The sequence below is a fragment of the Rhinatrema bivittatum genome, chromosome 3 (assembly GCF_901001135.1).
Source record: "Rhinatrema bivittatum chromosome 3, aRhiBiv1.1, whole genome shotgun sequence".
Classification (NCBI taxonomy): Eukaryota; Metazoa; Chordata; class Amphibia; order Gymnophiona; family Rhinatrematidae; genus Rhinatrema; species Rhinatrema bivittatum.
The window spans coordinates 103,208,769-103,233,944 of record NC_042617.1 but is presented as its reverse complement, the minus strand read 5'-3'; the positions used below and the strand labels follow the sequence as shown (position 1 = coordinate 103,233,944).

The 25,176-nt window shown below is 44.2% G+C and overlaps 1 protein-coding gene across 1 annotated transcript in view; it reads right to left on the bottom strand.

Moving 5' to 3' along the window:
• The window catches only part of LOC115086982 (serine palmitoyltransferase 3-like), a 189,075-nt gene that overhangs the window by 5,248 nt on the left and 158,651 nt on the right, over positions 1-25,176 (bottom strand). Inside the window, exons 9-10 of the mRNA XM_029593552.1 lie at positions 9,945-10,071; positions 822-957 (exon numbers count right to left, since the gene is read on the bottom strand). Coding sequence (XP_029449412.1) covers positions 822-957; positions 9,945-10,071 — 263 coding nt within the window. The remainder of the gene's footprint in view (positions 1-821; positions 958-9,944; positions 10,072-25,176) is intronic.

Below are 25,176 nucleotides of genomic sequence, written 5' to 3'. Positions count from 1 at the left end.
CTTTATTCTATCAGGCAGACACTGATTGCTCCATAGGAATCCCAGGCAACAAGCTACAGTAATAGGTGCAGGCTTGAGGAAAAATGCCTTACACTGGGCCTTATGGGGAGCTGCACATTGTATACCTCAGTCATAGCAACGCCTGAGCTAATTTGGGGGATATAAGATCTTATGGGGAGCTGCAGATTATGTACCTTAGTCACAAAGAATGCCTGAACTAACTTGGGGGAAATAAGAGATCTAAGAGGAACCACATTTTTAATTTTCTGCCTCACTGAACAGGTGAGTTTAGCCAGATAAGTCATTACCCGGTTAAAACGTAAGCAGACAAACAAAAGGGAACGCACAGGCGTTCCGGGGTCAGGACTTAAAACCAGCTGTGTAGAGCCGATATTTAGCCCTACTCAAATACGTTTATGGAAGCCGCGGTGCAGAGCGGTTCATAAATTATCTGGGTACGTTTACCCTGGGAACTTTAAACCTAAAACTCAGTTCTGAATGGGCACTGGGCCCTACACCTGTCAGTGAAGGGTCAGTCAGGGAAGAGATGGAGTGAAGAAATTAATTCATAAGTGCTGGGACAGGAATTCTGCTCCTTTCCCGAGTCCTTGGATCTGCTGTCCATTAGCAGCAGGCCTAAGGGAAAATAAAGAGTTAAGACTTCTCATGGCTGCTCGATGCCTTGAGGAAAAAAGGCGGCTCAGACAAGCTCCCAGCTCCAAGCTTTCCAGAGAGAAGAGGCTGAAGGACTCTCGCTGAATTCTAAACCAAGGAGGACACGGGAACACCCAGGGAAAAAGAGACTCTGCAGCCTTACTTACGCTATTTTGCTAATCATATACATGAGCAGAGGTACAACAGGTGAGTCCTCATGTCCATAAATGATGAATCCCATTTCGTGTAATCTCTGCCTGAAGTATCTGGTATTTTCTGCTAGTTGACGTACTCTTTGGGCTCCTGAAACAAAACAGGCAACGTAATCAGAAAAAGAAAGAGACTAGAGGCCGAACTTAACTGGGGCCTACGGCAACCTGGAGGCTAAAAAAAAAAAAAAAAAAAAGATTCTGGTTCCCAGTGCAAAACCGCAAACCAAGCCCTTTCTTTAATTTCCAGCTGTTGCATGAACATTTTTTACCTTTGTTCTTTTACAGTGGGCAATAATATGTTTCAGAAAGTTGCTAGCATGAGTAGAATTGCCGATTTCTCAATGATCTCAGCGCATGTTTTGAGTGAATGTGCATAGACAAGGTCACTACAAGCCATTTATTTGATTTACCATCTGCCTTTCAAGCAGATTAATGCAGATACTGTAGGTATTTCCATATCCTCAGAGGGCTTCCAATCTAAGGAGGTCATTCACTAAGCCGCTGTATTTTTCCCCCCGAGCGAAAAATACTGCGTGAGTCACCAAGGGGTGAGGGTCAGGGGGCTATTACATCACCAGGAAGGTTTGTTTATATAAAAGGAGGCCTGGGGGGTAGGGACCATATTTTTTCAATGAGGTGGATCTGGGAGGGGGCTGTTAGTGTGGGAGGAGACAGAGTTGGGTGTGGGGCTTCCACCTTGCATACAAAATGCTTTATTACTTTTTTTTTTGTTGTTGTTGTTGTGTTTTTTTTTTTAAACAGTTACAGGCCACCTGCAACGGTGGCGGGGGACTGGGACAGTGGGTCTAAACAGAGTTTTACAACTTGCAGGGGGGGGGGGTGGCTCTCAGGGCCAAGTGGCTTCTTTGAGGTTAGATCACGGGTGCGTTGGGACGAGCATTAACGTCCCAACGCACCCATAGAAAATTAGCGACAACTTCTGAGCTGTAGCTAATTTCTAATCAAATAACGCAGCTTGCAAATTTTTCAGCAAGCCACATTATTTGATTAGCATAGTTTAGGGTAGTAATGTGCTCATTAGCATGCATTTGCTAATTTAAAAAGCTCATTATTTAGTGCAGTGCCAGGGCTCAGAAAATGTGAAATATTTGAAATATCTTGTGTTATCCCCATGTTAGCCCATTTACCATGCGAAAACAGCATTTTTCATGTGGTAAATAGCCTAACGTGGCTTAGTGAATCAGGCACAAAGGCCAAGATTCATCAAAATGCTATAAATATAACGGAAATAGCACCTACAATAATAAAATAGGCGTGATTAGGCTAATTTCCTGTGTGCCGCATCGCAAGAGTCAATTTTTGCGAAGCGAGATATATTATTGCGTCAGTGCATCATTTTATGCGGTGCACGTTGATTTATGTGTGGCATGTTATTATTTTGGTTTATATATACCGGCGTCCTGCAGCTGCCTCTTTGAGGGTATGCCAGGCATTTGGAGAGAGGAGAAGAGAGTTGTTGAGTTGGTGGAAGTTGGTTGGAGGTATTTAGTGAGTTCTGAGTGAGGTGTCCTGTGGCTTATTTGTCATCTGCTTCCCTTTCCTTTTGTCTATTGTCTTGATCTGTGTGTGTAAGTTTTTGTTAGTTTGTCTGTCTGTCTTTGTGTTTGGGTAAGACATGATGGTGAGACGCTGGAACAGTGATGGTGAGGCGGAGGAGGAATGGTGAGGTGTGGTGAGGAGGAGTGGTTTGGCATGGTGTTAAGGAGTGGAGAGGGTGGACTGTGAGGCATGGGTAGAGAGGATGGGACAGGTGTCAGGAAAAGAGGGGTGGTAGGGGGAGGGGGGAGGATGAGGGCAGGGGTGCTAGGTGGAGTAGGAGTAGGGACAGGAAGGAAGGGATAGGAGGAGACTGAAGGGAGAAGGGGACAGGCAGGCAAGTATGGAGGGAGAAGGATGCAGGCTAGGGATAGAAAGAGATGGCAGAGGGGGAGTTTGTAGGCCAGGTGCAGGAGGGAGGAGAGGAGGGGAGAGGGGAGTGGGAGTGAAATGGAGGACACCTCTCTGGAAGCGGAAATGGCACCTTGTTCTGGCAGCCAGGCAGCAGGGCATGCTCGTCTGAGGTCTTTGAAGTTCAGTATGGAGGATAATGAAATGATTATCACAGGAGGACAATGAAATTATTATCTTCGGTAACCATGTGGCTAGGACATTGAGGACATGCAATTGCCAAATCTGGTGTACCATTTCCTAGGCTATATCCAGGCTCCCTCTCTGAAACCCACACTCAAGCATCTCCCCCACCCCCTTACATCCCATGCTCTCACCCTCCCCTCCCCCACACCCTGTCCCCTCTCTCTCACACACACATTCTCTCTCACCGGCACACTGCGAACAGAGCGCATATCGCATGTGCCACGGGACGCGCTCCATTCGCGTTGAAGATGAAGGCCCGGGTGCACCGTTCATGGCACACGGGGGCCTTCCTTCTTCGCCGCGGCACATGGGGGCCTTCCATTTTGCCGCAAACGGCACGCCTGGGCCTTCATCTTCGCGGCGGTTTCCTCTGCTATTTTCTGCGTAGAAAATGGCAATTCTGCACAGGGGGGAAATCTGTGCAAATTCTGCGCTCCGCAGTAGTGTAGAATTCCCCCAGGACTAACACTGGTACAGGGGCGGATTGGCCTATTGGGGGATCGGGCATCCCCCAGTGGGCCGGTCGCTCTAGTCACATGGTCTGCCGAGCGCGGCTGTGACAGAGCTGCCCTCGGCAGACCACGGGGTATCTCCTGGGCCGGCCGGGGCGGCGAATCCCCAGGCCGGTCATCATCGGTAATCTGCCCCTGCACTGGTATTTGCCTCTTATGGCATAATAATAGTGTTCCACCTTTAATAGAAATGTGAGATATGGTTGGCGGGTTCTACCATTACAGGGGTTACAAAAGCAAAACAAAAGGGCCAAAACCAGGACCTTACTCAGACAAGAAACAAACAAGGCAATAACAAACAAGAACAAGACAGGAAGGCTACAGGTTTAGGCCAGTCCACACAAGGATAGAACAGGCATAACAGGGGCCATGACATGGATCAGTGGACTTCAAGTTCAGGTTGAGGCACTTGACTCACCAAGAGGCAAGCTTATATCCTGTGGCAGTGCATGGAAGTATGGCGGCAAGCAAGACCTCCAAACCATAGGGCTTGGAGAACTGAGCAGCACAGCACATGGCCTGCTGAGGGCCCCTACTGGTGGAAAGTGTCGTTTTGCTCACAGATCTTCACAACAGGCAAAACATTGGGATAGCAAAACTTTCCTTCCTGCCCTCATATCTCAGATATAAACTCTGTCTTCTCTTCACTTCACCCCTCAGGATATGGAACTGCCTGGGCCTATCACCAGCAAAGCCGACTACCCCTTGACCAAATTCAAGAAAGTATGGCATGAGCTCAGGGAATCTCTGAGGGAGTGGTGGGGATTATAGAGCTGAGCAGTTGTGTGGATGGGCAGTATAGTGTTCTTTTACTGTTATGTTTCTATGTTTCTAAATGGGGAGATAAGATCTAGAACCTGGATGAAATTGACTTTTTTGTGTTTCCTGGTTCGTGGATTTTTTTTTTCCATTTAAAAAGGAAGGTCTTGCAAACACTACATCCTAAAACTATGGGCCCTGGTGCTTCATTATAGATATTCTATATATTTTGACCAGTTTTGGCCACTTTTATTATACTAAAAAAAGTATTAATCTAATCAGCAAAAAGAACAGGGGTAGCAGAGCAACCATAGTAACATACAGGTCAATCCAGTAACGAGTGGTAGGAAGAGCTGCGTTAGTGCCCGGCGCACCCGCAGTTGCCGCACGCACAGTCCAACTCACCTACCGCTCGATCCTGTATGTAAATAGCTTGCAAATGCAAGCTGCGTCTAAGAAGCGTCTTTGAAGCGTTAGGCCCGTGCAACCCATTTTACTGTATAGAGCGCTATACAGTGCCTATACAGTAACCTGGGTGCAGGTGAGCGGGTGCTGGGGGAAAGTTTGCCGCCTACCCTTACCCCTGCCTCTAACGCAGGGGTAAGGGTAGGCGGTAAGTTAGCAGGTTAAACGCGCGGCAAAACGGCAGGGTAAAAAAGCGATAGTCGAGGCGTGCATTACTGGATGGTAGGGAATAGCTAATTCAATCGTTTACATTTAATATACATGCCGTGTGCGGAAGGGGTTACCCGAGGGTTTAAGGACGCGGTAAGAGTAGGTTAAAGGGGATTGTGGATCGCAGGAAGGGCTAACGCGGCCGGAAAGTGAGTAGAAAGCGGGTTAGGAGCGGGGTAAACGCGGCCACACTTTACTGGATTGACCTGATAGTAAATGACGGCAGATAAAGACCAAATTAGCCCATCCAGTCTGTCCAGCAGCGACCAGCCCATAGATACACATTCAAATGTGAAGCAGCTGACCATTCACGAAAGATGCAATATAAATCAAAATTAAATTAAATTAAATTGGCAGCTGTCTGCCACAGACTACACAGTAGAGCAGAGGTTCCAAACCCTATCCTGAAAGCACACATACCCAGTCTGGTTTTCAAGATATCCATAATGAATATGTATAAGATAGATTTACGTACACTGAAGATTCAGGGTGCTATCATTTAAGTGAACTGCAACAGAACAAAAGAGGGCAATGCAGTTGCCAGCCCAGGAAAACCAGAGTGAGATTGAAAAGTTGTCAGACTGCTCATTGTAAAGTTGCTTAAATGACCATTGAATAGATGAGTCAGAGACTCAAGTCACAGCCCCCTTGACCATTGCCAGTAACTTAGAGTGAATCATCACTTTATAAACAAACGATGGAAAAATCCTAAGTTACAGAACTTTGGAAAAGTCCTATATTGTAGAATTCTTACTGAGAGATGGATTGGTGAGAAAAATGTACTGAAAAACAACCCCAGGAAGCAAACAGATTCTCACCTCTTTTCTTGCACACTTTGTTAAATGTAAACCGGTTTGATGTGATCCATGTCATGAAAGCCGGTATAGTAAAAATAATAAATAAATAAATAAATAAATAAATGTGTGCTTTTAAGCCTTGATGGATTACAGGATTTTTCATTATATTAAACTAATTAGATTCTAGATCTCCCTCCACTCCTAGGGATATTGTGATGCCTCACAAAACCCTGCTAGAAAGAGACACCATTCCCTTACTATACCATAATAGCACTAACTCCCAGGATTTACACCACAACCTTACCTAGGAAAGGACAGCAGTGCAAATATTACTATTCCTATTGGGAAAAACAAGATTGCTATCGATCCCTATACAGCCACTACACACTAGTGAATCTCTTACCTTGGTCACATTAGCAGAACACAACTGATCCTTACCTAATACTGAATAAATTGACCACAAATTAGCAACAGAAACATGAGACAAAAATTGAAATGGAAACCCAAAGAGGCCAGACTCTGCGAGCAGTACAACACTGAAGAGAGAAATACAAATGCATTGTGCCTATACTGAGCTTTTCCAAAGTTGACATATTCCACTTTCTAAAGCTTGAAAATAAAATATTTTCTTTTCTACCTTTGTTATTTGGGTGTCAACAGGTCAATATTCAGTAAGCTGGCCAGCATCATGAAACCATCCACTCCTCCTATAAATATATATTTTTTCTTTAGTTTTTCCAATTTTTTTGAAAATTAACAGCTCCACAGAGTGTAGGTACACTGAGCATTATTGAAATTCTATAAAGCAAATTGTTTGAGCAATTTATTGTAAAATACATTTACAGCGATAGAGCAGTTTCTCTGCTCTTGATTTGTTTCTGATTCCAGTGGATCACTGTTTGCTGTGGTGGTCGTTTTTGAGATTTATTTGGGTTTGTCACAGCATCAAAGTTAGCCTGGATAATTGTATTCAAATATTCAGCGGAACAAATCTCCCACTGAATATACTTGGTTAAAGTTACCCCGATAAAGTTATTGGGGAAACTTTGCCCTTGGCTAGCTTACTAAATGTTGGCTTTTTCTTTAAATAACCAATAATGCACAGCAGCTTCCAGCACTTTCCCCTTCCTCCCTAATCCCCAGAAGAAAAATATGTAGTGAGTGAGGGCCCGCTCTTCTCTCCCAATCCACTGCAATGTATAAGAAGAAGTGGCCAGCCTGCCCCTTTCTCTCTCCCTCTCTCCAAATCCCACACCATGAACACCCCAACCCCCAAAAGTGCCAGAATAAGTCAACGGGAGAAGGACAAGTTTTTCCATTCTCTCGCTGGCTTGACTAGTAAATACTGGTACAGCTGAGAGCTGGACCGGCATTTAATATTCATGTATTTACTTCACTGGCCTCCGATTGGTCCTTTCCTGTCAGTCCAATCAGAGTTCAGAGCAGTAAATATATGCAGTATAAATCCTGGCACAGTTCTCAGCTGTCCTGACATTTACGATTCAAGCCAGTGTTAGAAGGAAAAAAAAACCCTTTCTTTCTCCCGCTGGCTTATACTGGCACTTTTAGGTGTTGGGGTATTCATGGTGGGGGATGTGGAGAGAGGGTGCGGGACTGGTTGGCCACTTCTTTTAAAACACTGCAGGCGGTGGGGAGGGAAAGGGACCTTCCTCAGCTACATTTTGAACATTGTAAGGGGATCAGGAGGGAGGGGGGCTCACTAGCCATGTCTTTTTAAACATTTCAGGGGATGGGAAGGGAGGGGAAGCTCACTGTCCAATCATTTTACAACACTGCATGAGATTGGGAGGGAGGAGGACTCTCTCCTCAGCTGCTTTTCAAACTTTGCAGGGAATTGGGAGAAAGGGGCGCACCGCTGTGGCTGATCAGCTGCTTGTGTTGTGTTTATTTTGATTTTTTTTTTTTTTTTTTTGCTGTTACCAGCTAACTTTAAGACTGGTTTTTTTTCCCCCAACCAGAACTATCCTGATAACTTTACCCAGCTATTGATATTCAGCACCAGCTGCATAAACTGAAACCATGGCCCGGAACATCCCTTTTTATCTGGCTACGTTTTGCCATGTAATGACTTGCCCAGTTAAAACTAAGCTGTTCAGTGAAGGGTGGGAGGGGGCCATATGTAACACTGGAGGTTTGTTCAGCTAAGTCCTGAAGTTAGCCAGACAAATCCTTTTGAATATTATTTTAATTGGTTTGGCCCTGGTCTCTCTTTTCAGTCTTCTCCTAAGCTCTTTTCCAAGGTATCTTTGCCATTTTTTCTCGCTCCAGTTTTCTTCCCTTCCTTCCCTATATCTGTCTCTAACATTTATCTTTCCTTTTCATCTTTTTTCACCATTTCTCTCTATTTTTGCCTCTCTATCCATTCATAGCTACATTTCTCCTTCTCCCCCTCTCTAACCCTCCAATCTTAAGTCTCCTTGATTCATCTCTCATCTACCTAACAGCTTTCCATCTCCTACTCTTATCCCCTCCCTTGTCCTCCCATTCCCCCTCTGTCCCTCAGTCCTTCCCCAGCCTCCTATTCCCCCATTCTGTCTTTTGCCCACTCCCTAGTTTCCCATTTCTACCCTCTGCACTGATTACAGTACAGGGGGAGTACAAAAGACATTCATTAAAGCTAAGTAATCGTGATTCTTCCTTTGACGGCTGAAAAAGAAAATTTATTGAAAAATTTATAGAAAAGTGCTAGTCACAAAAAGAAGATTTTATTAAAACAATATGAATAAAAAATAAAAATCAACATGAAAAAATGGGGTTGATCTTCTGTGATCCAGCTCAATATATTTTAATAACAAATTCAAATAAAAATTGGAGGCGGGAGGTTGTTAATGATTACATAAGAAAACATTGGCACCTGGATGATTGCTTATAAATATATGAAACCACCACCCGTTTTTCCTATATAATTGTTAGAAATATGAAAATAAAAGATTATTGTTAAAAGAAATTATTGAGCGGATACATAGAAAATCACCTATATAAAAATAAGCACCGGGTGAAATTGTATGTGTAAAAAAACTGATTATATGTTAGGCATGTTATAAATAAACCAATAAAACCCTTCCCCAGCTCTCTTGTATCTTACTCTGTTTCTCATCCCCTCACCAGCCCCAGCTCTTTCCCTGTTACTCATTCCCTCTCTAGCCTCCAGTCTCTTTCGTCTATCTCCTAACCCCTACCCAGCCTTCTATTAATCTTCTTTCATCACCTCCTCGGTCCCATTTCCACACTCTCTCAAACCCTTCACAGCAACCCCCTTCCCCTTCCAATGCCTCACCCTCTCTCCAGTCCTCTAGGCCATTCATACTACCTTTCAAGCCTCTCAAGCCTTCATCCCCCTTCTCTTACTGCCATCTTACACCCTTACTCACACCCTCAAGTCCTCTAACATCCCCTAACTGATATCCACCCAATTGCTAAGTCCCCACTATCTGTTCCAAATCTCTGCTCAGTCTCTGGGTCCTTGCTTTCCCCTATCCCAAGTTCCTGCTCTGCTCTTCCTCCTCCACCATTTCAGAGTCCTTACTTCCCCACCCAAGTTCCTGCTCTCCCTCTCAGTTTACCCCTGACCCCCCCCCCCCCCCCCCAGACTTGGAGTCCCAGTTCATCAGAGTCCTCACTCATCCCCGATCCTTGAATTCCTGTACTCCCAACCAGTCCCCAAGTCTCATTCTTCCCCTGCTCTCCCCTTCCCAAACCCTGAGTCTCCATTATTCTCCTGCTCTCCTCCAAGTCCCATGGTGCTGTTGCCACCAGCTTGGATGCCTCCTCTCTTTTTCAGGCCCTCACGGTTAAATCCGGATCTGTTTGTACTTCATGTAGTTCTGCATATACACAGCCTCACGGCTTAAACAGCTCAGGTTTTAACTGCATGGGCCTACAGCAGGAAGGAGGTATCTGTGCCGATAGCAGGAGCAGCAGTACCATGGCACCTTTTGGGCACTGGCATCTATGGCCATGGCGATAGGGTTGCTATGGCTCTTACTCAGTTTATTTATTTTAGCATTTATATAGCCCTTTGTTCAGGACACTGATCAACAAGTTACATACAAGTACTACAAATGAAATTTTCCCCCAATGAGCTCACAACGTGATCTGAGAGAGCTGGTTGAGGCTGTGTTCAAAAACGACATTTCAGAATACATTAAACACTGCCTTACCAATGGTGGTTCCATCACGACCCATGATGCATTTCATCACCCTAATGATTTGCTGTACCACAGGGGGAGACATAGATGTGGCGTAAACAGCACTGTGCGAGTGGGTTCGTAAATAGTCCACAAGTTCCTTAAAAGAAAGGGAAGAAAACTCAGTAATTAACTGAACCCAACTTTATGTTTTGCAAAACATATAAACCTCCTTTCCTAAAAAATTAACAATTAGAGGGTTAAACAAATGAGGAATTTCAAAAAACATTTTTTTTTATTGTATATTAAAACATATCTGGCAAAAGGCCAATTTCACCTTTAGCACACTTGACAATTTCTTTCAGTCTGCTCTTGTTTCATCATTCCTAACTTATAACTGGTAAAATTAAAGAAGCTGCTTTTAAAGGGCTTAGGTGCCTAAGTTTGGGAGTTAGGCTGCTAAAGTGGCAATTTTGAAAATGTACTAGGGCTGAGCCCCTAAATGTAGGTTCCTAGTTTCACAAGGCTCTTAAATTTAGAGTCTGCTCTGACAGCAACATTACTTTCGTAGGTTTCCACTGCTACAGGCAGAGCAACGCTGGAATACTTCAGATCCATCAAACCTATACTTACATCACAACAAAGACACTTCTCTACAATCCTTCGAACTATTCTCAATATCAGAGATACTCGCTGCATTGAAGAAAATGAAACCCTCATCACACCCATCAGACTACATCCCATCCAAACTTCTCCTGCTAATACCAGACACCATCTCTACCGCTCTGACAGACATCATTAACTGTTCACTAGCACAAGGAATCTATCCTGACGACCTGAAAATTGCATCCATCAAACCGCTCTTAAAAAAACCCAACTTAAACTCCAATGATCCCACCAATTTCCGTCCTATATCAAATCTCCCGTTCATAGCCAAGGTAATGGAAAAATTGGTTAACTCCAGACTATCAGACTACCTCGAAGAACATAAAATTCTGTTCCCGACCCAATATGGTTTCAGGAAATCCTTAAGTACAGAATCACTACTAATCTCCCTGACTGACTACCTTATCATGGGCCTGGATAAAGGTCAAGCATACTTGCTAATCCTCCTGGACCTCTCAGCTGCCTTTGATACGGTTAACCACTCCATCTTACTAATTCAACTAGCAAATATTGGAATAACAGGAACAGCTCTATCATGGTTCAAATCGTACTTAGGAAACAGAAAATACAAAGTTAAACTACACAACAAAGAATCTCAGCACTACGCTTCCTCTTCAGGAGTTCCGCAGGGCTCCTCCCTCTCACCAACGCTCTTTAATATCTACCTGCTCCCTCTTTGCCAACTTCTAAACAAATTAAACCTTAAACACTATCTATATGCAGATGACGTCCAGATAGTCATCCCCATCAAAGAATCCTATACTAAAACTCTTGAATTCTGGGAATCTTGTCTTCAAAAAATTGATGGACTCCTCTCCAACCTAAATCTAATACTAAACTCTTCAAAAAGCGAACTCCTCCTAATTTCCACCGAAAACAGTAATACAGACACAAATCCTCCACCGAATTTACAAACCCCACAAGTAAGAAACCTAGGAGCTATCTTTGATAATAAGCTAAACCTTAAATCATTCATAAATCAAACCACTAAGGACTGTTTCTATAAACTCCAAGTCTTAAAAAGAATAAGACCACTGTTTCACTTTCAAGACTATAGATCAATTCTTCAATCAATAATATTCGCGAAACTAGATTACTGCAACTCCTTACTATTAGGTCTTCCCTCTTCTCACACTAAACCCCTTCAGATGGTTCAAAACACGGCTGCAAGAATATTAACAAACTCCCGGAGAAGAGATCACATATCACCAATTCTCAAAGACTTACATTGGCTGCCAATTCACTACAGAATTATTTATAAGTCCATTACCATTATTTACAAAACCATACATCAACACTCTCAGCTCAACCTTCAAATTCCTCTCAAAATATTTACTTCAAATAGACCAATCAGAGAGTCCTACAAAGAATCCTTACAAATACCACATTCCAAAACTATGCGACACATAACAGCCAGAGACAGGGCTTTCTCCACCGCAGGACCATCACTGTGGAACTCCATCCCACCAGATTTGCGACAGGAACCCTGCCTCCCCACTTTCAGGAAAAGACTCAAAACATGGCTTTTTATGAAAGCATTTCCTGACCTAAACTGAACCTTAATCAGTCTTTGACTAATCACTCTGACTTTACCTTAACATAGAAATTAACTCCACAGCATTAGGGCAATTCGTTATTACCTCAAATGCATTGATATGCATATATGTATCATATGTATCTAGTTAAAAACCCCAGCTTCTTTTCTCTGTTCCAAGTTATTACTACCCTGTTTTATTGTAACTGCAACCCTTAACTTTCACTTGTATATTGTTACTTTACTACTACCTTTTTAATTTTTGTTATTATTGTTATTTATGACCTCTTGTTACCTCTTCACTTGTTAATTGTAAACCGACATGATGCGATACTCATCGCGAATGCCGGTATAGAAAAACTTAAAATAAATAAATAAATAAATAAATAAGTGGCTGGCAATAGGAAAGACTGTTCTGGCTCTTAACTCAGGTTTGGGGGGGAGGGGGTCTCTGGATGAGTGAGGAGGGTGGGGTAGAGGTTGTGCGTGGAAGGAGGGTGAAATGGCTCGATTCTTTTCATTAAATATGTTGGTGGGGGGGGGGGGGGGAGGCTTGGGTCACTATAATATTTTTTTTTAATTTTGGAGGTCTGGGGAGGATCAGGTGCCAGCTTGCATACTTTGGAATATGTTGTGGTGGTGGGGGGTGGGAGGGGGGAAGAGGTTAGAAGTCTCAAGGATGGGCCTGAAAGCTCGGAAGGCTTTTTCTTTAATATACTTAACCAGCTGTACTCTGAATATTGGCGGTTAAATATGAAGTGTACCCAAATCACTTTAGAAGTCTTCTGAGGCAGTCCTGGAGGGATCCGGCTAACTTACGGGGCCGACACAGTAAAGCCCGCGCGCACAGGCCACTCTCCTGTGCGCGCGATTCAGTATTCAAATTAGGGCCGGCGGTACTGTACTGTATCGGCCTGTCTGCAGGATAACACTGCTTTGCCCTGGCACCCTTCCGGCCCACTCTGGGCTTTTAGCCAGATAACTACTTAGATGGCTAAGTCAGGGGCAGTGAAATTGGCAGGATTTTCAAAACTTTCTGTTTGCCTGGCTAAGTCCCAAACTTAGGGCCAGATTCATTAAGGCTTTTCTCCCATTTTGTCTCTATAGGAAAAACCCTTACAAAAACCAGCCCCATACACGCCTATGCGGGCCCTGCGCGAGCAATGGGAATTTTAGGAAGCTGGGAAGTACACGCACACAGGCTCGTGTGCACGTCAAGAATAAGGAGGCAGAAAAGGGCAGGACATGGGCGTTCCGGGACGGGGCCAAGACTTATGCACGTAACCCCTGAATTTTGCAAGGCTGAACATGGCAACGTGCGCCATGTTACCTTTGCAACTTTACTACTGTTTCTGATGAGGTGCAAGCCTGGAGATTTTGGGCCAGAGGGATCCTGAACACCAGTGGGGGGGGGGGGGGGGGAGAGGGAGGGAAGGAAGGGAAGGGAGGGAGGGCGAGAGAGAGGGAGAGAGAGAGAGAGACACACACACACAATCTGACATGCTATATATCTCCCACACGGGCCGATGCAGTTAAGTGCACGGGAGAGCCGGTGCTCCGAGGCGAGTGGCCGCTCTCCCGACGCATGCCCAGGCCACTCTCCTGGGCACGCGATTCACTATGCAAATGAGGGCCCGTGCTAATAAGGAGGCCCTAGGGACAGTAGCGCGTCCCTAGCACCTCCTTATTGGCGGAAGCGGCGGCTGTCAGCACTTAATTTTATCGGTGTTGGTTGTCGAACCCGCTGACAGCCACGGGTTTGGAAAATGAACGCTGGCAAAATTGAGCGTCCGTTTTCCAACCCGCGGGCAGAATTATTTTTTTTTAATTTTTTTTAAATTTTTGGGGCCTCCGACTTAATATCGCTATGATATTAAGTCGGAGGGTGTACAGAAAAGCAGTTTTTTCTGATTTTCTGTACACTTTCCTGATGACGGTCGAAATTAACTCCTGCCTTTGGGTAGGTGTTAATTTTAGAAAGTAAAATGTGCAGCCACATTTTACTTTCTGGATCGCGCGGGACTAACTAATAGGCTCATCAACATGCACTTGCATGTTGCGGGTGCTATTAGTTTCGGGGGAGTTGGCCACGCATTTTCCACGCGCTAATACCCCTTACTGTATAAGGGGTAAAAATAGCGTGTCCAAAACGCGTGGCCAAACGGGGGCTAACGGTGTGCTCGGTCGAGCGCACCATACTGCATCGGCCCGACTGTAAGAGGGGCACTTTCAACTCATGGTAGGTTTTGGGTGGGGGTGGTGTTACATTGGTCTCGCTAGGGTGCAAGGGTCTGTAGACCCTCCTAACACAGCCACCCCTCCCCCTATTTCATTCAAATTAAGATTGTATTCAGTCACTGTGTAAAATGGGTTGAAGAAAAACATTTCTGATGAAATCTCAAACTTCCTTGAAAGAGTGAAGCTTCCCTTTGCCAGTGCTTCCTCAGTATATCTGGCTTCCTGTACATGGCAGTGAGAGGCCTGAAACATGTTCATGTGGGTGGGCAAACGTTCACTATCAGCCAGTTAATCTAAAAATAGCTGGCTGATGGGAAAGCTAGCTCAGATGTGGAGCGCATTTGTGGGAGAAAGAAAAAAAACCCATTCATAAAGCAGAAAATATTGGCTTCCAGACTGAAAATGCAAGACTTGAAATACTTACAAAAAGAATGAATGTGAAAGAATGACATTTATGCTATTCAGGTTAGTTAACAGTCTTTTGATAGGTTCTACAACAGAGGTGCACAACCTCAGATGGCAGGATGCCCACAATGAATATTCTACTAATTAATTAAATAACCCAAATATAGCATGAAAAAATCAAATAGCCAAATTGTTAAAATCTTGCTATACAAACAATAAGGGACTTATTTTATATAAAAAGTGACCATCATATACCACCACGGGTTGCTTGTGGCTTTTGAATAAGCCCTGAATAGCGCTAGGGCTTTATAATCATCGGTCACTAGCGCTATTCAGGGCTTATTTAAAAGCCACAAGCAGCCCGTGGTGTTATATGATGGTCACTTTATATAAGATAAGCCCCTTATCATTTGTATTGCAAGATTTTAACATTTGGCACAATGAATATTCAGCAGGTATAGCTGCATACAGCTGGTCTGAGAACAAGGTTAATTTGCACAGCATGGTACCCCAAGCACCAGACACCAGCCAAGGGTTGTGCACATCTGCTCCACAGGCTGCTCCCTTTATAGTCAAATAGGATATATACTCTGTTGATCTGCTGAAATTACCATTTTGCCCAGGGAAAAATGCATGCAACCCTGTTAATAGTAGCAAAGCTAGACATACTAATAATATACACTTTAGGTACCGTACAAAGCTCCAGATATCCTTCCAAATTAGCAGACCCCCTCCAACTATCTTCAAAGATGCTGGGACACTTATGTCAGGAATGTAGATAAGAAGGGGGCTGGTTGATGTAACATATATTTGCTTCACATTTCAGAGCCAAAGAATGCCAGCTGTGAAACTTTTAGAGGACTTCTCAGAGAGGTAGGTAGTTGATGCGGAACTTGGACTGGTGCTCAGTCCCTGTAGATCCTGCACTGTGCGCTCTTACACATCCCAGCCCTGCCACCTCTGACAGCACAAGCTGATATTTATATTTTTATTTTAAAATACTTAAAGGCCGATTCAGTAAGGATCATGGGAAAACGGGAGCTCAGTGTTGAGCGTCCACTCTCCCAACGTGTGCCCAGCCACCTCTCCTGGGCACGCAATCCTGTATTTAAATGAGGGGTCGCGCTAAAAAGGAGGCGCTAGGGACAACAGTGCATCCCTAGTGCCTCCTTGGCTGCGTAAAACCAGGAGAGGTGGCTGTCAGTGGGTTCAGGAAATCGACGCTCAATTTTACGAGCGCTGGTTTTCCAATCCCACTGACAGCCATGGGTTAGGAAAATGGACACTGGTAAAATTGAGCATCCGTTTCCCTAACCTGACCGGCCAGCACATTAAAAAAAAATATTTTTTTAAACAATATTTATTTGCATGTGGTGAGCGCTATTAGTTTCAGGGGGATTGGACGCACATTTTCAATGTGCTAAAGCCCTTAATGTATAAGGGGTAGTGGACGCACGTCAAAAACGTGCGTCCAACTGCTGGTAAAACAGTGCACTCAGCTGAGCACACTTTACATTTTACTATTACAGCGCTCAAAGAGCGGCACAAAGCAAATGCCACAAGCTATTCACAATACCATAATAAAAACCCTGACCCCACTACTACACCTCTAAGGTGTTTCCCAATTCTGTGTCTACAGGAAAAAACCCTCAATGAATCAGGTCCATAGAAAATTTATAACAAGCGAAAGGAAGGGAACGGGCCAAGGCACAAAGCGATTTAAGAAATGTATGAGGCAGATTACAATGAAATCTAATCCTCCTCATCTTCTGATAAAGTCAGTTGATTCTTCCTTTGCTAAAACGATTTCTCAGATTTTAACACTGGTGGAAACCATGTGAAAGAATAGACTTTTGGCACTGAAGTCCTAGGCTTGCTGACTGTGTGGTTTTATCCTGTCAAAAATGATTAACCAGGGAGTTTGGCTTCAGTTCAGAGGGAATACCTTCAACTGCTGGTAGTAAGTTGGACTTGCTGAAAAACATTTAAATCTTGAAAAATTAATTTCTTAAAGGTTTAAACTAGAAGTGTGTGGGTAAAATAGAATTTGGATTACATTTACGAACTAGTAAAAGTTAGTACTTGTTTTCAAGTATAATGAATTGTGTGTGTTTAGAGATAATAGACTTTGGATTAATTTTGTGAGTTAGTAAACTTAATATTATAGAGGTCGAAATTCAAAAGCCATTTAGACGAATAACTGAAAAAAGTTATCCGTCTAAATAGATTAGCAGGCTATATTCAGCCTTTATCTAGGTAACTTCTAGCCGGCTAATAAGTTAGGTGGCTAGAATTTATCCGCATAAGTCGGGGGCATAACTGGAAGGAGATGAGTTAGCCGGCTAAATTTAGTCTGGTCAAAGAGCTTCCCAAAAGTTACCTGCCTAAAGTTAGCCGGCTATAGTTAGCCGGCTAATAATTAAGACAGCCTGCTATATTCAACTGAGCGGCTGGACTACTGAATTAGCAGGATAGGTTTATCCAGCTAACTCTGCTATCCAGACTGTGTCTGAAAGTAAACCTCTTCAAGTTCAAAGAATTGTATGTGTTTAAGGACAATAGACTTTAGATTAATTTTGTGAGTTAGTAAAGGTTAGTATTTGTAAGTATTAGAATCCTGAGTTTGCAAAAAGCACTTACATGATCTGAAAAGGTAAAAGTACTGCTGTAGAGTAGGTCTAACTTATCTGGATATAACTCATCTGACTAAGTAGTGCAGAATACGGGGATATTCAGTAGCATAACTGTGCTGCTGAATTTCTCATGTAAGTTAGCTGGATACATTTTAAATCTAATATGGAAAAGTGCAAAGTGATGCACATAGGGAAAAATAATCCTAACTACAGATACACGATGCTGGGTTCTATATTGGGATTGGCTACCCAGGAAAAAGGATCTTGGGAGTCCTTGTGGACAATACATTGTAATCCTTGACTTAAGTGTGCATTGGCAGTGAAAGCAAATAAACGGTTAGGAATGATCCAAAAAGGAAGGGAGAATAAAAAGGAAAATATCATATTGCCTCTGTATCGAGCCATGGTGCGACCACACCTTGAGTACTGTGTACAGTTCTGGTCACCACAGTTCAAGAAAGACACAGTGAAACTAGAGAAAGTGCAGAGGGTGACAAAAGTGATAAAGAGAATAGAGAAGCTACGCATGGCCAAGGCTCTTCAGCTTGGAAAAGAGATGGCTGAAAGGGGACATGATATAAATTTATAAAATCATCAGTGGAGTGGAACGGGTAAATAATATACATTTATTTACCCTTTCAAATGATACTAAAACACAGGGACATTCCAAGAAACTAACAACCAGAAGATTCAAAACAAATTGTAGAGCATATTTTTTTTTTCACTCTGTGCACTATTTAGCTGTGAAATCTGTTGCCAGAGGAGGAGATCAAGGCGACTAGCAGAATAGGTTTACAAAAGGTCTGGACAAATTTCTGGAGGAAAAGTCCATAACACATTATTAGCTAGGTAGATTAAAGAAAGCTACTGTTATGCTATGCTAAGATAAGATTGGCTAGGTACTTGTGACCTGGATTGGCCACTGTCAGTGGCAGGATGCTGGGCTCAGTGGACCTTGGCCTGACCCAGCAGGCCAATTCTTATTTTCTCTTGTTGTACTCTAGTTTCTGCCTGCAAGGGACCCAGCACCTGAGGCAGAGGGCTATCACTGCATGAGCTAAACAGAACCTACTGTACATTTTAGGAGTTTAATTAGAGGAAAAGGTCACCCAGCTGTTTACTGGTATTTGGGGTTTAGGAATTTTCCAGGACCACGGAACTCCTGATAAACAGGATGTGCAATACAAGCACAGTAATTAAACTTTTTTAAAATCCTTGTCGTATGATTTATGCTGTTTTCTTTTTTTTGGCTATAGAAAAACTGTCATTAACAGCCTCATTTCAATCATAAAGCTTTGAAAAACACTTTTCCAAGCTGCGGGGCTTGGCTTTGGAATGAACAGTGCTGCCAGGATGTCACTTTCAAGAATGTTAAAGCAGAAGTACTAGTGGATACTTCAGTAGATAATTCAGTTCACAAAAAAGGGATTCTAATGCTTCTGTTTAATACTAGTTTATCATTTTCTTAATGGAGAATTTTGCATGAAACTTAACTGCACCTCAAGGAAATGTAGTTAAGTATTTTCTGCACAAGTCCATGATTTCATGTGGGCTTTTAGGCAAGAAATATGCCATGAGTCACATCTGTTTTTTAGTGAAATGAGCCAGCACCGTAAGAATAACTTTCCGTGGTGCCAGGTCATTTCGGCAAAGAACATTGCTGCTTGATAAATTCGTCCTTCCTACAACTAGGAAAAAAGTGCTGTGTGTCATTCAAAAGGAACAATATCAAATACTGAATGTTTTTGTCTGATGGTCTCCTTTTAGTTTACATAATTACCATGTACAGTATAGAGGTGGAATCTCAGGATACAGAAAGGATGCATGAATTTTCTCCGATGACAAGGAAATATTACCCATATTTTTCAAACATGTACAGCCATTTAAAAAAAAATCCATGATATTTTATAATGGAGAGATACGTTTCAAATGCAATGTATCTATGTGTACATATACATAGGAAGCGTAATTTTATAACAGTTTGCATACGGCCGAGTCCGCGTGTAAGAAAGGACGCAATCCTAATGCAGACTTTGAGCCTAATTTTCAAAGCAGACTTGAGCATGTAAGTCTGCTTTGAAAAAGAGTGGGCGTATACAGAATCCTGTGTGACATTTGCACACACATTTCCGCTTGCTTGGGAGCAGGTGTATATGTCTACATGTACATTCCTGTGCATCCCTTCGGAAAAGCCCCCGGGGTAATTTTCTAAAAGCCAATTTAGGCGCATAAAACCACGTCTTATCTATGTGAATGTTTTTGCAAATTGCCCTCAAAGAGAGAGAGCGTAAGATGGAAATATAAATGTATATCCTATGAAGGAGCTACACAGATGCTTTTATTTCATGAATTACAAATGATTGCTGCTCATGAAGGGCACTGATGCAGTCATTCAGGATGATTGAAATGAACTCATAAATAACTCTCTGATGTGGTAGTTTCTTTTTATTTCGTATTTAAGTAGCTAGCACTGGGAAGGCCATGGGTGGCTAGGGCCTGAAAAAGATATGTGGCTAGTTCCAACGAGACTGGCCTGGTGGCTCAGTGTCAGTGCTGTACACTGCCTTGTGGCTTGACCTAGGTGCTATTTCCAGGTCCGGTTTTCCGCTTCCTGGGTTGGCCAGAGCTGGGGATGCTGCAGAGGTGGTCTTCTCCGCCCCCTGGCCTGAAGAGGGTCATAGGTTATCGTGCAGTGATGACAACTGGAGGCTGGATTCAGGGCTAATGATTCAGGGATCCAGAAGGGCTGTCACGGCAGCGACTGGACTAAAGTAAGTTGAGAAGGGATATAAAACAGGTGGGGCGAGGGAGGAAGGAAGACTTGCAGCGCCGTAGCCCAACAGTCCAGTTCTGATTGAGCTGGAAGTGCAAAGAGTGAGAGGAAACTGCCACGTCCAAAATATTATATTGTTCAATAAATATAGAAGTACATATTAAAAAGTATTTAGCTGGATAACTTGGGAGGTCTCTGGCTAAATGAAGATTTGGATACTTTTCTGGCTCAATTCTAGCTAGCTAATAAGTTAGCCAGTTAGAATTTAGCCAACTAAGGCCTAGAATCATCAAAATGCTATAAATAAAGCAGAAATATGGCACATTAGCATCCCCGCTAAAAAAATTGGGCTTGGTTAGGGAAATTTCTGATCTACCTCATCACGTAGGTAAGTTGCACAACTCACGATAATTTATCACATTGTGCGATATATTAGCGCGTTATGTGTCATTTTATGTGTCTCGCGTTATTTTTTTTGTTTATATATACCCAGCTTCCTGCAGCTGCCTCTCTGAGAGCATGTCAGGTGTGAGAGACAGAGAGGAGAGAGGTGATTTCTTGGAGTTTAGTGGTTGGAGTAAGAGTTGTTTAGCGATTTCTGAGCGAGTTGTCATGTTGTTGTGTGTTCTCATTTGTTTACCTTACCTTTGTCTCTTGTCTTTATCTGTGTGTGTAAGTTTTTGTGTGTTTGTCGAGTGTGTCTATCTTTGTGTGGTGGAGGAGTGGTGGTAGTGGTAGAGTAGTGGTGAGGAATTGTGGTGGCGAGGGTGAAGCGTGGAAGGCGTGGGGAGAATGGAAAGGAGAGGAATGAGGAGAGGAGGGGGAGAAGGGAGGAGGAGGGCAGGAATGGTAGGAGAAGGAGTTGGGATAGGGATAGGAGTAGAGATATGGAGGAGAGAAGAGAAGGGGGAGGAAGGAGGGAAAGGGGATAGGCAGACGAGTGTGGCGGGAGGAGGACGGCAGGGAAGGGATAGACAGAGAGGGCAAAGGGGAGGGGAGTTGCCAGGGCAGGTACAGGAGGAAGAGAAGGAAGCGGAGAATGGGAATGAGAGTGAGGAAAGTGACACCTCTCCAGAAGTGGAATTGGCACCCCATTTATCTGGCAGCCAGGTAGCAGGGTGGATTTTTCTTTGTGCACACAAGTTCACCGTTGAGGACAATGAGATGCTCATTGCCGGGGTCCTCAAACTACAGCTTGCTGTTTGGGAATCGTGAGGCGAAGATGTCCAGGGCAGCCAAGGGCCATATCCTGGTACTGTGGGATAAAGAGAACCGGGGAGCAGGTGGCCCACTGCTAGCATATCAAGGCCCAGCTGAAGACCAAGGTGGTGAGTTACAATAAGTAACTGCACCAGACAGGGGGAAAGAACCCCTTGTCCCATAATCCTGACCTGCATGGAGTTATGTCTGATTGAACGGGAGGGACCAGATGTTTTTGAGGGGATGGATGAGCACCTGAACACCACACAAGCTGGGGCTGGTAAGTTCACCTCACCTGTAAATGTCAATTCTGCTACAGATGCCCACATATTTTGGCATAAGATGCTCACATTGATTGATACAAAGTGCTCATCTTAAGCCAAACAATACATTTGTACTTCTCAGCATTCATACTTATGACTTCTTTGTTTCCATAGCTCTTTCCCAGCCATGAAGCCCTAGGGACCAGTAGCACAGCCCCAGCTATCTGTACAACTTTGCAACTTGATGCACAGACACAGTGTAGAGAAGAAGAGGAGCAACATTAGCTGCCACCAGAACAGCACCAACTACTGGCGTCGCTTGCATCACTCCTACCCCTCGACACGAGCCTTACACTCGTGCTTCATGGAGGGGACATCTCTGCACTGGGAGCAAGCTGGCCAGTCCGCACCTGCCTCCAGCATGCCACATCACCTGCAGAATGCAGCAGACACCCAGACACATCAGCCTACCAGCCCAGACATGCAGACTTTGGAGCGACAGACAGCACCTCAAGCACCAACAACCACACCACCAGCAGCAACAGAGCAGGCAATACAAGACATGCTCGATCACATTGAAAGGAAGCATGGGTTCCACCTGCACCACATACGGGCAGAACTAGTGCTGTTGAGGAGGTCATAGATCCACTACACCCCAGTCCTTCAGGTGCAGACAGCAACCCTGATGCAGGGCCTAACTACCATCTCGACCTCCATAAACAATCTGACAACTGCACTGACAGAAATCCTTGACAGATTGCCAGAGCCTCCACCTATGCCATCCCCATCCTCCCAGGAGTCCACTCCATGCAACAGTCCCCGGCTAGCAGGATGGCCCAGGGACAGGTCCTCCAAACAAATGCCACCCCCAACCGAAAAGCCCCACAGAGGAAATGGCCCATTAGGCCCCCAGTGGTTAAGCAAAAAAAAAAAAAAGCAATCAAAGAAGACTTTTCCAAACAAGCCTGGCTGGTCCTGACTACAGAGTTCTTGTACTAGCTAGATGGAAGAAGCCTGCTGGGCCCATCTGGACTACAGAGTTCCTATGCCAGCTTGCTGATGGGGATGGTCTACTGTCTGCTGTATTGTCCTACTGCTTACTTGGCTCATATTGCCTCCTCTATGCTCTGCCAGTAGTCCTGCCTCCTTGATGCGTTCTCCATTCACAGTCATGCTGGTGTCTCTTCTCATCTCATCCAGCTGCTGCCTCCATGTTGGTGCCTCTTCTCATCTCATCCTGCTGCTGCCTCCATTATGATGTCTTGTCTCCTGGGGTTGCAGCTTCCATGCTGCACTCTCTAGTCCTGGGGATGCTGTCTCCATGCTGTGCTCTCCAGTACTGGTCCTGCTGCCTCCATGCTGACTTCCCTGGTCCTGGTCCTGCTGCCTGCTACTTGAACTGTGCAGGTATGGCCCTTAGGCTGTCCCCTTTTGAGTGCATTGTTTCAGCATGGGCTATCTGGGCCTTCTTATTGAACAATGCTGGCATGGCCTCTAGACTTTCCCCCTTTGAGTGCACTCTTTCAACATGGATTGTCTGGCCCTTCTCTTGCCATCACATAGTTGTGCTGACATCAGTTCTAACCTTAGAATTGTACTGTAACTATTGGATTGCCACTTCCACTTTCTAGGTTCTTTGCAGTAATCATGATTTTGTAAAGGATAAGATCATAACACAGTATATTTCATGCTGCCATTTGTAACAATGTATGCACATCTCCACTAAATGTGCTGGTCATTTCAGTTACAATGTCATGTGCTATTTGATATCTTGCTCTTGAGATGTTGACTTGCTTTGAATCTGGTGACTACAGTTGTTTAATAAAGTGGTCACATGCTTTGAAACTTCATTCTCTGGTTGTGACTTTTCATTGTGTGGTTTTTTCTTAAGGGTTCACTAGGTAAAATGTTTGGGACCCACATGACCTTGCATGCAAGAGTGCCATTGGCCATTCTAACTAGGCACATTTCTCACATGCAAGACCTTATGGCCTAGGCTCTAAAACTTAAAGCTCATTGTATGCTCCCAAGGAAGACAGCAAGAGCCAAACAGGAAACTCCTTGCTGTGGAGCTTCACAAGTAGCTCATGTTGCCGTCTTCAGAGAGCATCATCTTAGCTAGGTTTTGGGTACTTGGGCATGTATGTGAGATGGGTACTATCTAGTTAGTGGTCACCTCCATACTAGCATGTGAGATCATGAGATCCCTATATGAGATCAGCCTTAGCTAAGAGGTATATAGAGATTACCAATCCAAGGCAGTGCAGAGGTGGAAGCCAGTCTGTTCAAGTCTGCCTGGTCCCAAGCAATAGCAGGCCTTATCACTGCCTGCTCTTGGCCAGTGGGGAATCTCTATCCTCCACACCTCCATGACTTATCTGCAGTGGTCTCTCAGCAGTTGTCACTGTGTTCTAGCAGGCTGCAAGTAGACAGTGGTGCATAAGCATTAGACTGGCTAGTGGGCAAGTGATGCGGCTCCAATAAGCAGCAGACTATGTCCCCAATAATCAGCAGGATTAAAGTGACACCTAATATATGCACCCAAAATGTATGCAGCTATATAAGATGGATTATCTGTAGGCCTACCCTGCCAATGTGTACATATGGCAGACTAAGCCTAAAGTAATACTGTCTTTTGCGGCAGGCTCACAGTCTAATTACCAGGATATCTTGTACAGATAAGTGGGTAAGCAGGCCTCTGTCTAGAAAAAAAAAGACTACATAAAATAGGGTTTTTGGCAGGCCTCCTACCATCCCCCCTGCCCCATCAACCCACTGACCCAGACCCCTCTCCCAATTTATTAATCAAGTGAACCTGAAAGTACTAGGCATGATGGTGCCATTTGCCCTCCCCCCGTCCCCTGCATCCCTAAAATCAGTTTATATCATCTAAATTTTCCTCCCCAAATACCACAGCCTCCGCAGCAGCTGAAGCTCTTCCAAAGAGGCACCCCCCCCCCCCCCCCATGATACCAACATATAAAGGCCCAATCCAGGTACTGGGTGGGAGAACCTCAGGTGCTAGGGAGTGGTGTATACTACAGGCAGATATCTACTCATCCAGCAAAGCAGCACGGCATATCTGAGCCCTGATGCTGCCAATTTTCTCCCTCTCCCTCTCAACTGAATGAATAAACAATGTCAGGCCAAGGTGGAATGTTTTGCAACAATGTGTGAGGCCATTTTCCTCCCACCTACACATTAGCAAAACTGTAGCATCCATTGTATAAAGTGGAAGCACAGGATTGCTTGTGTCCAAAGACAGTGTGTGCTAAATGGATGCACACTCTATGCATGCTCTGGTGTATGCATTATTGTGGTAAGGAAGATAACAATGAGCCCAACATCACCTCCAGACACAGATATAGACAGAGGCTAACACAGCACATCACTTAACCAGACACACACATACACACTCATTGGTTGTTTACAGACTACCTCCAGCACTTTGGTTACCTACTGAGGCCCAAATTTTGCTGTTTTGGCCTGTTCATCATCAACCATCAATGATGTCTGTGCCAAACTTGTCCCTACCTGCTTATGAGATAGGCAG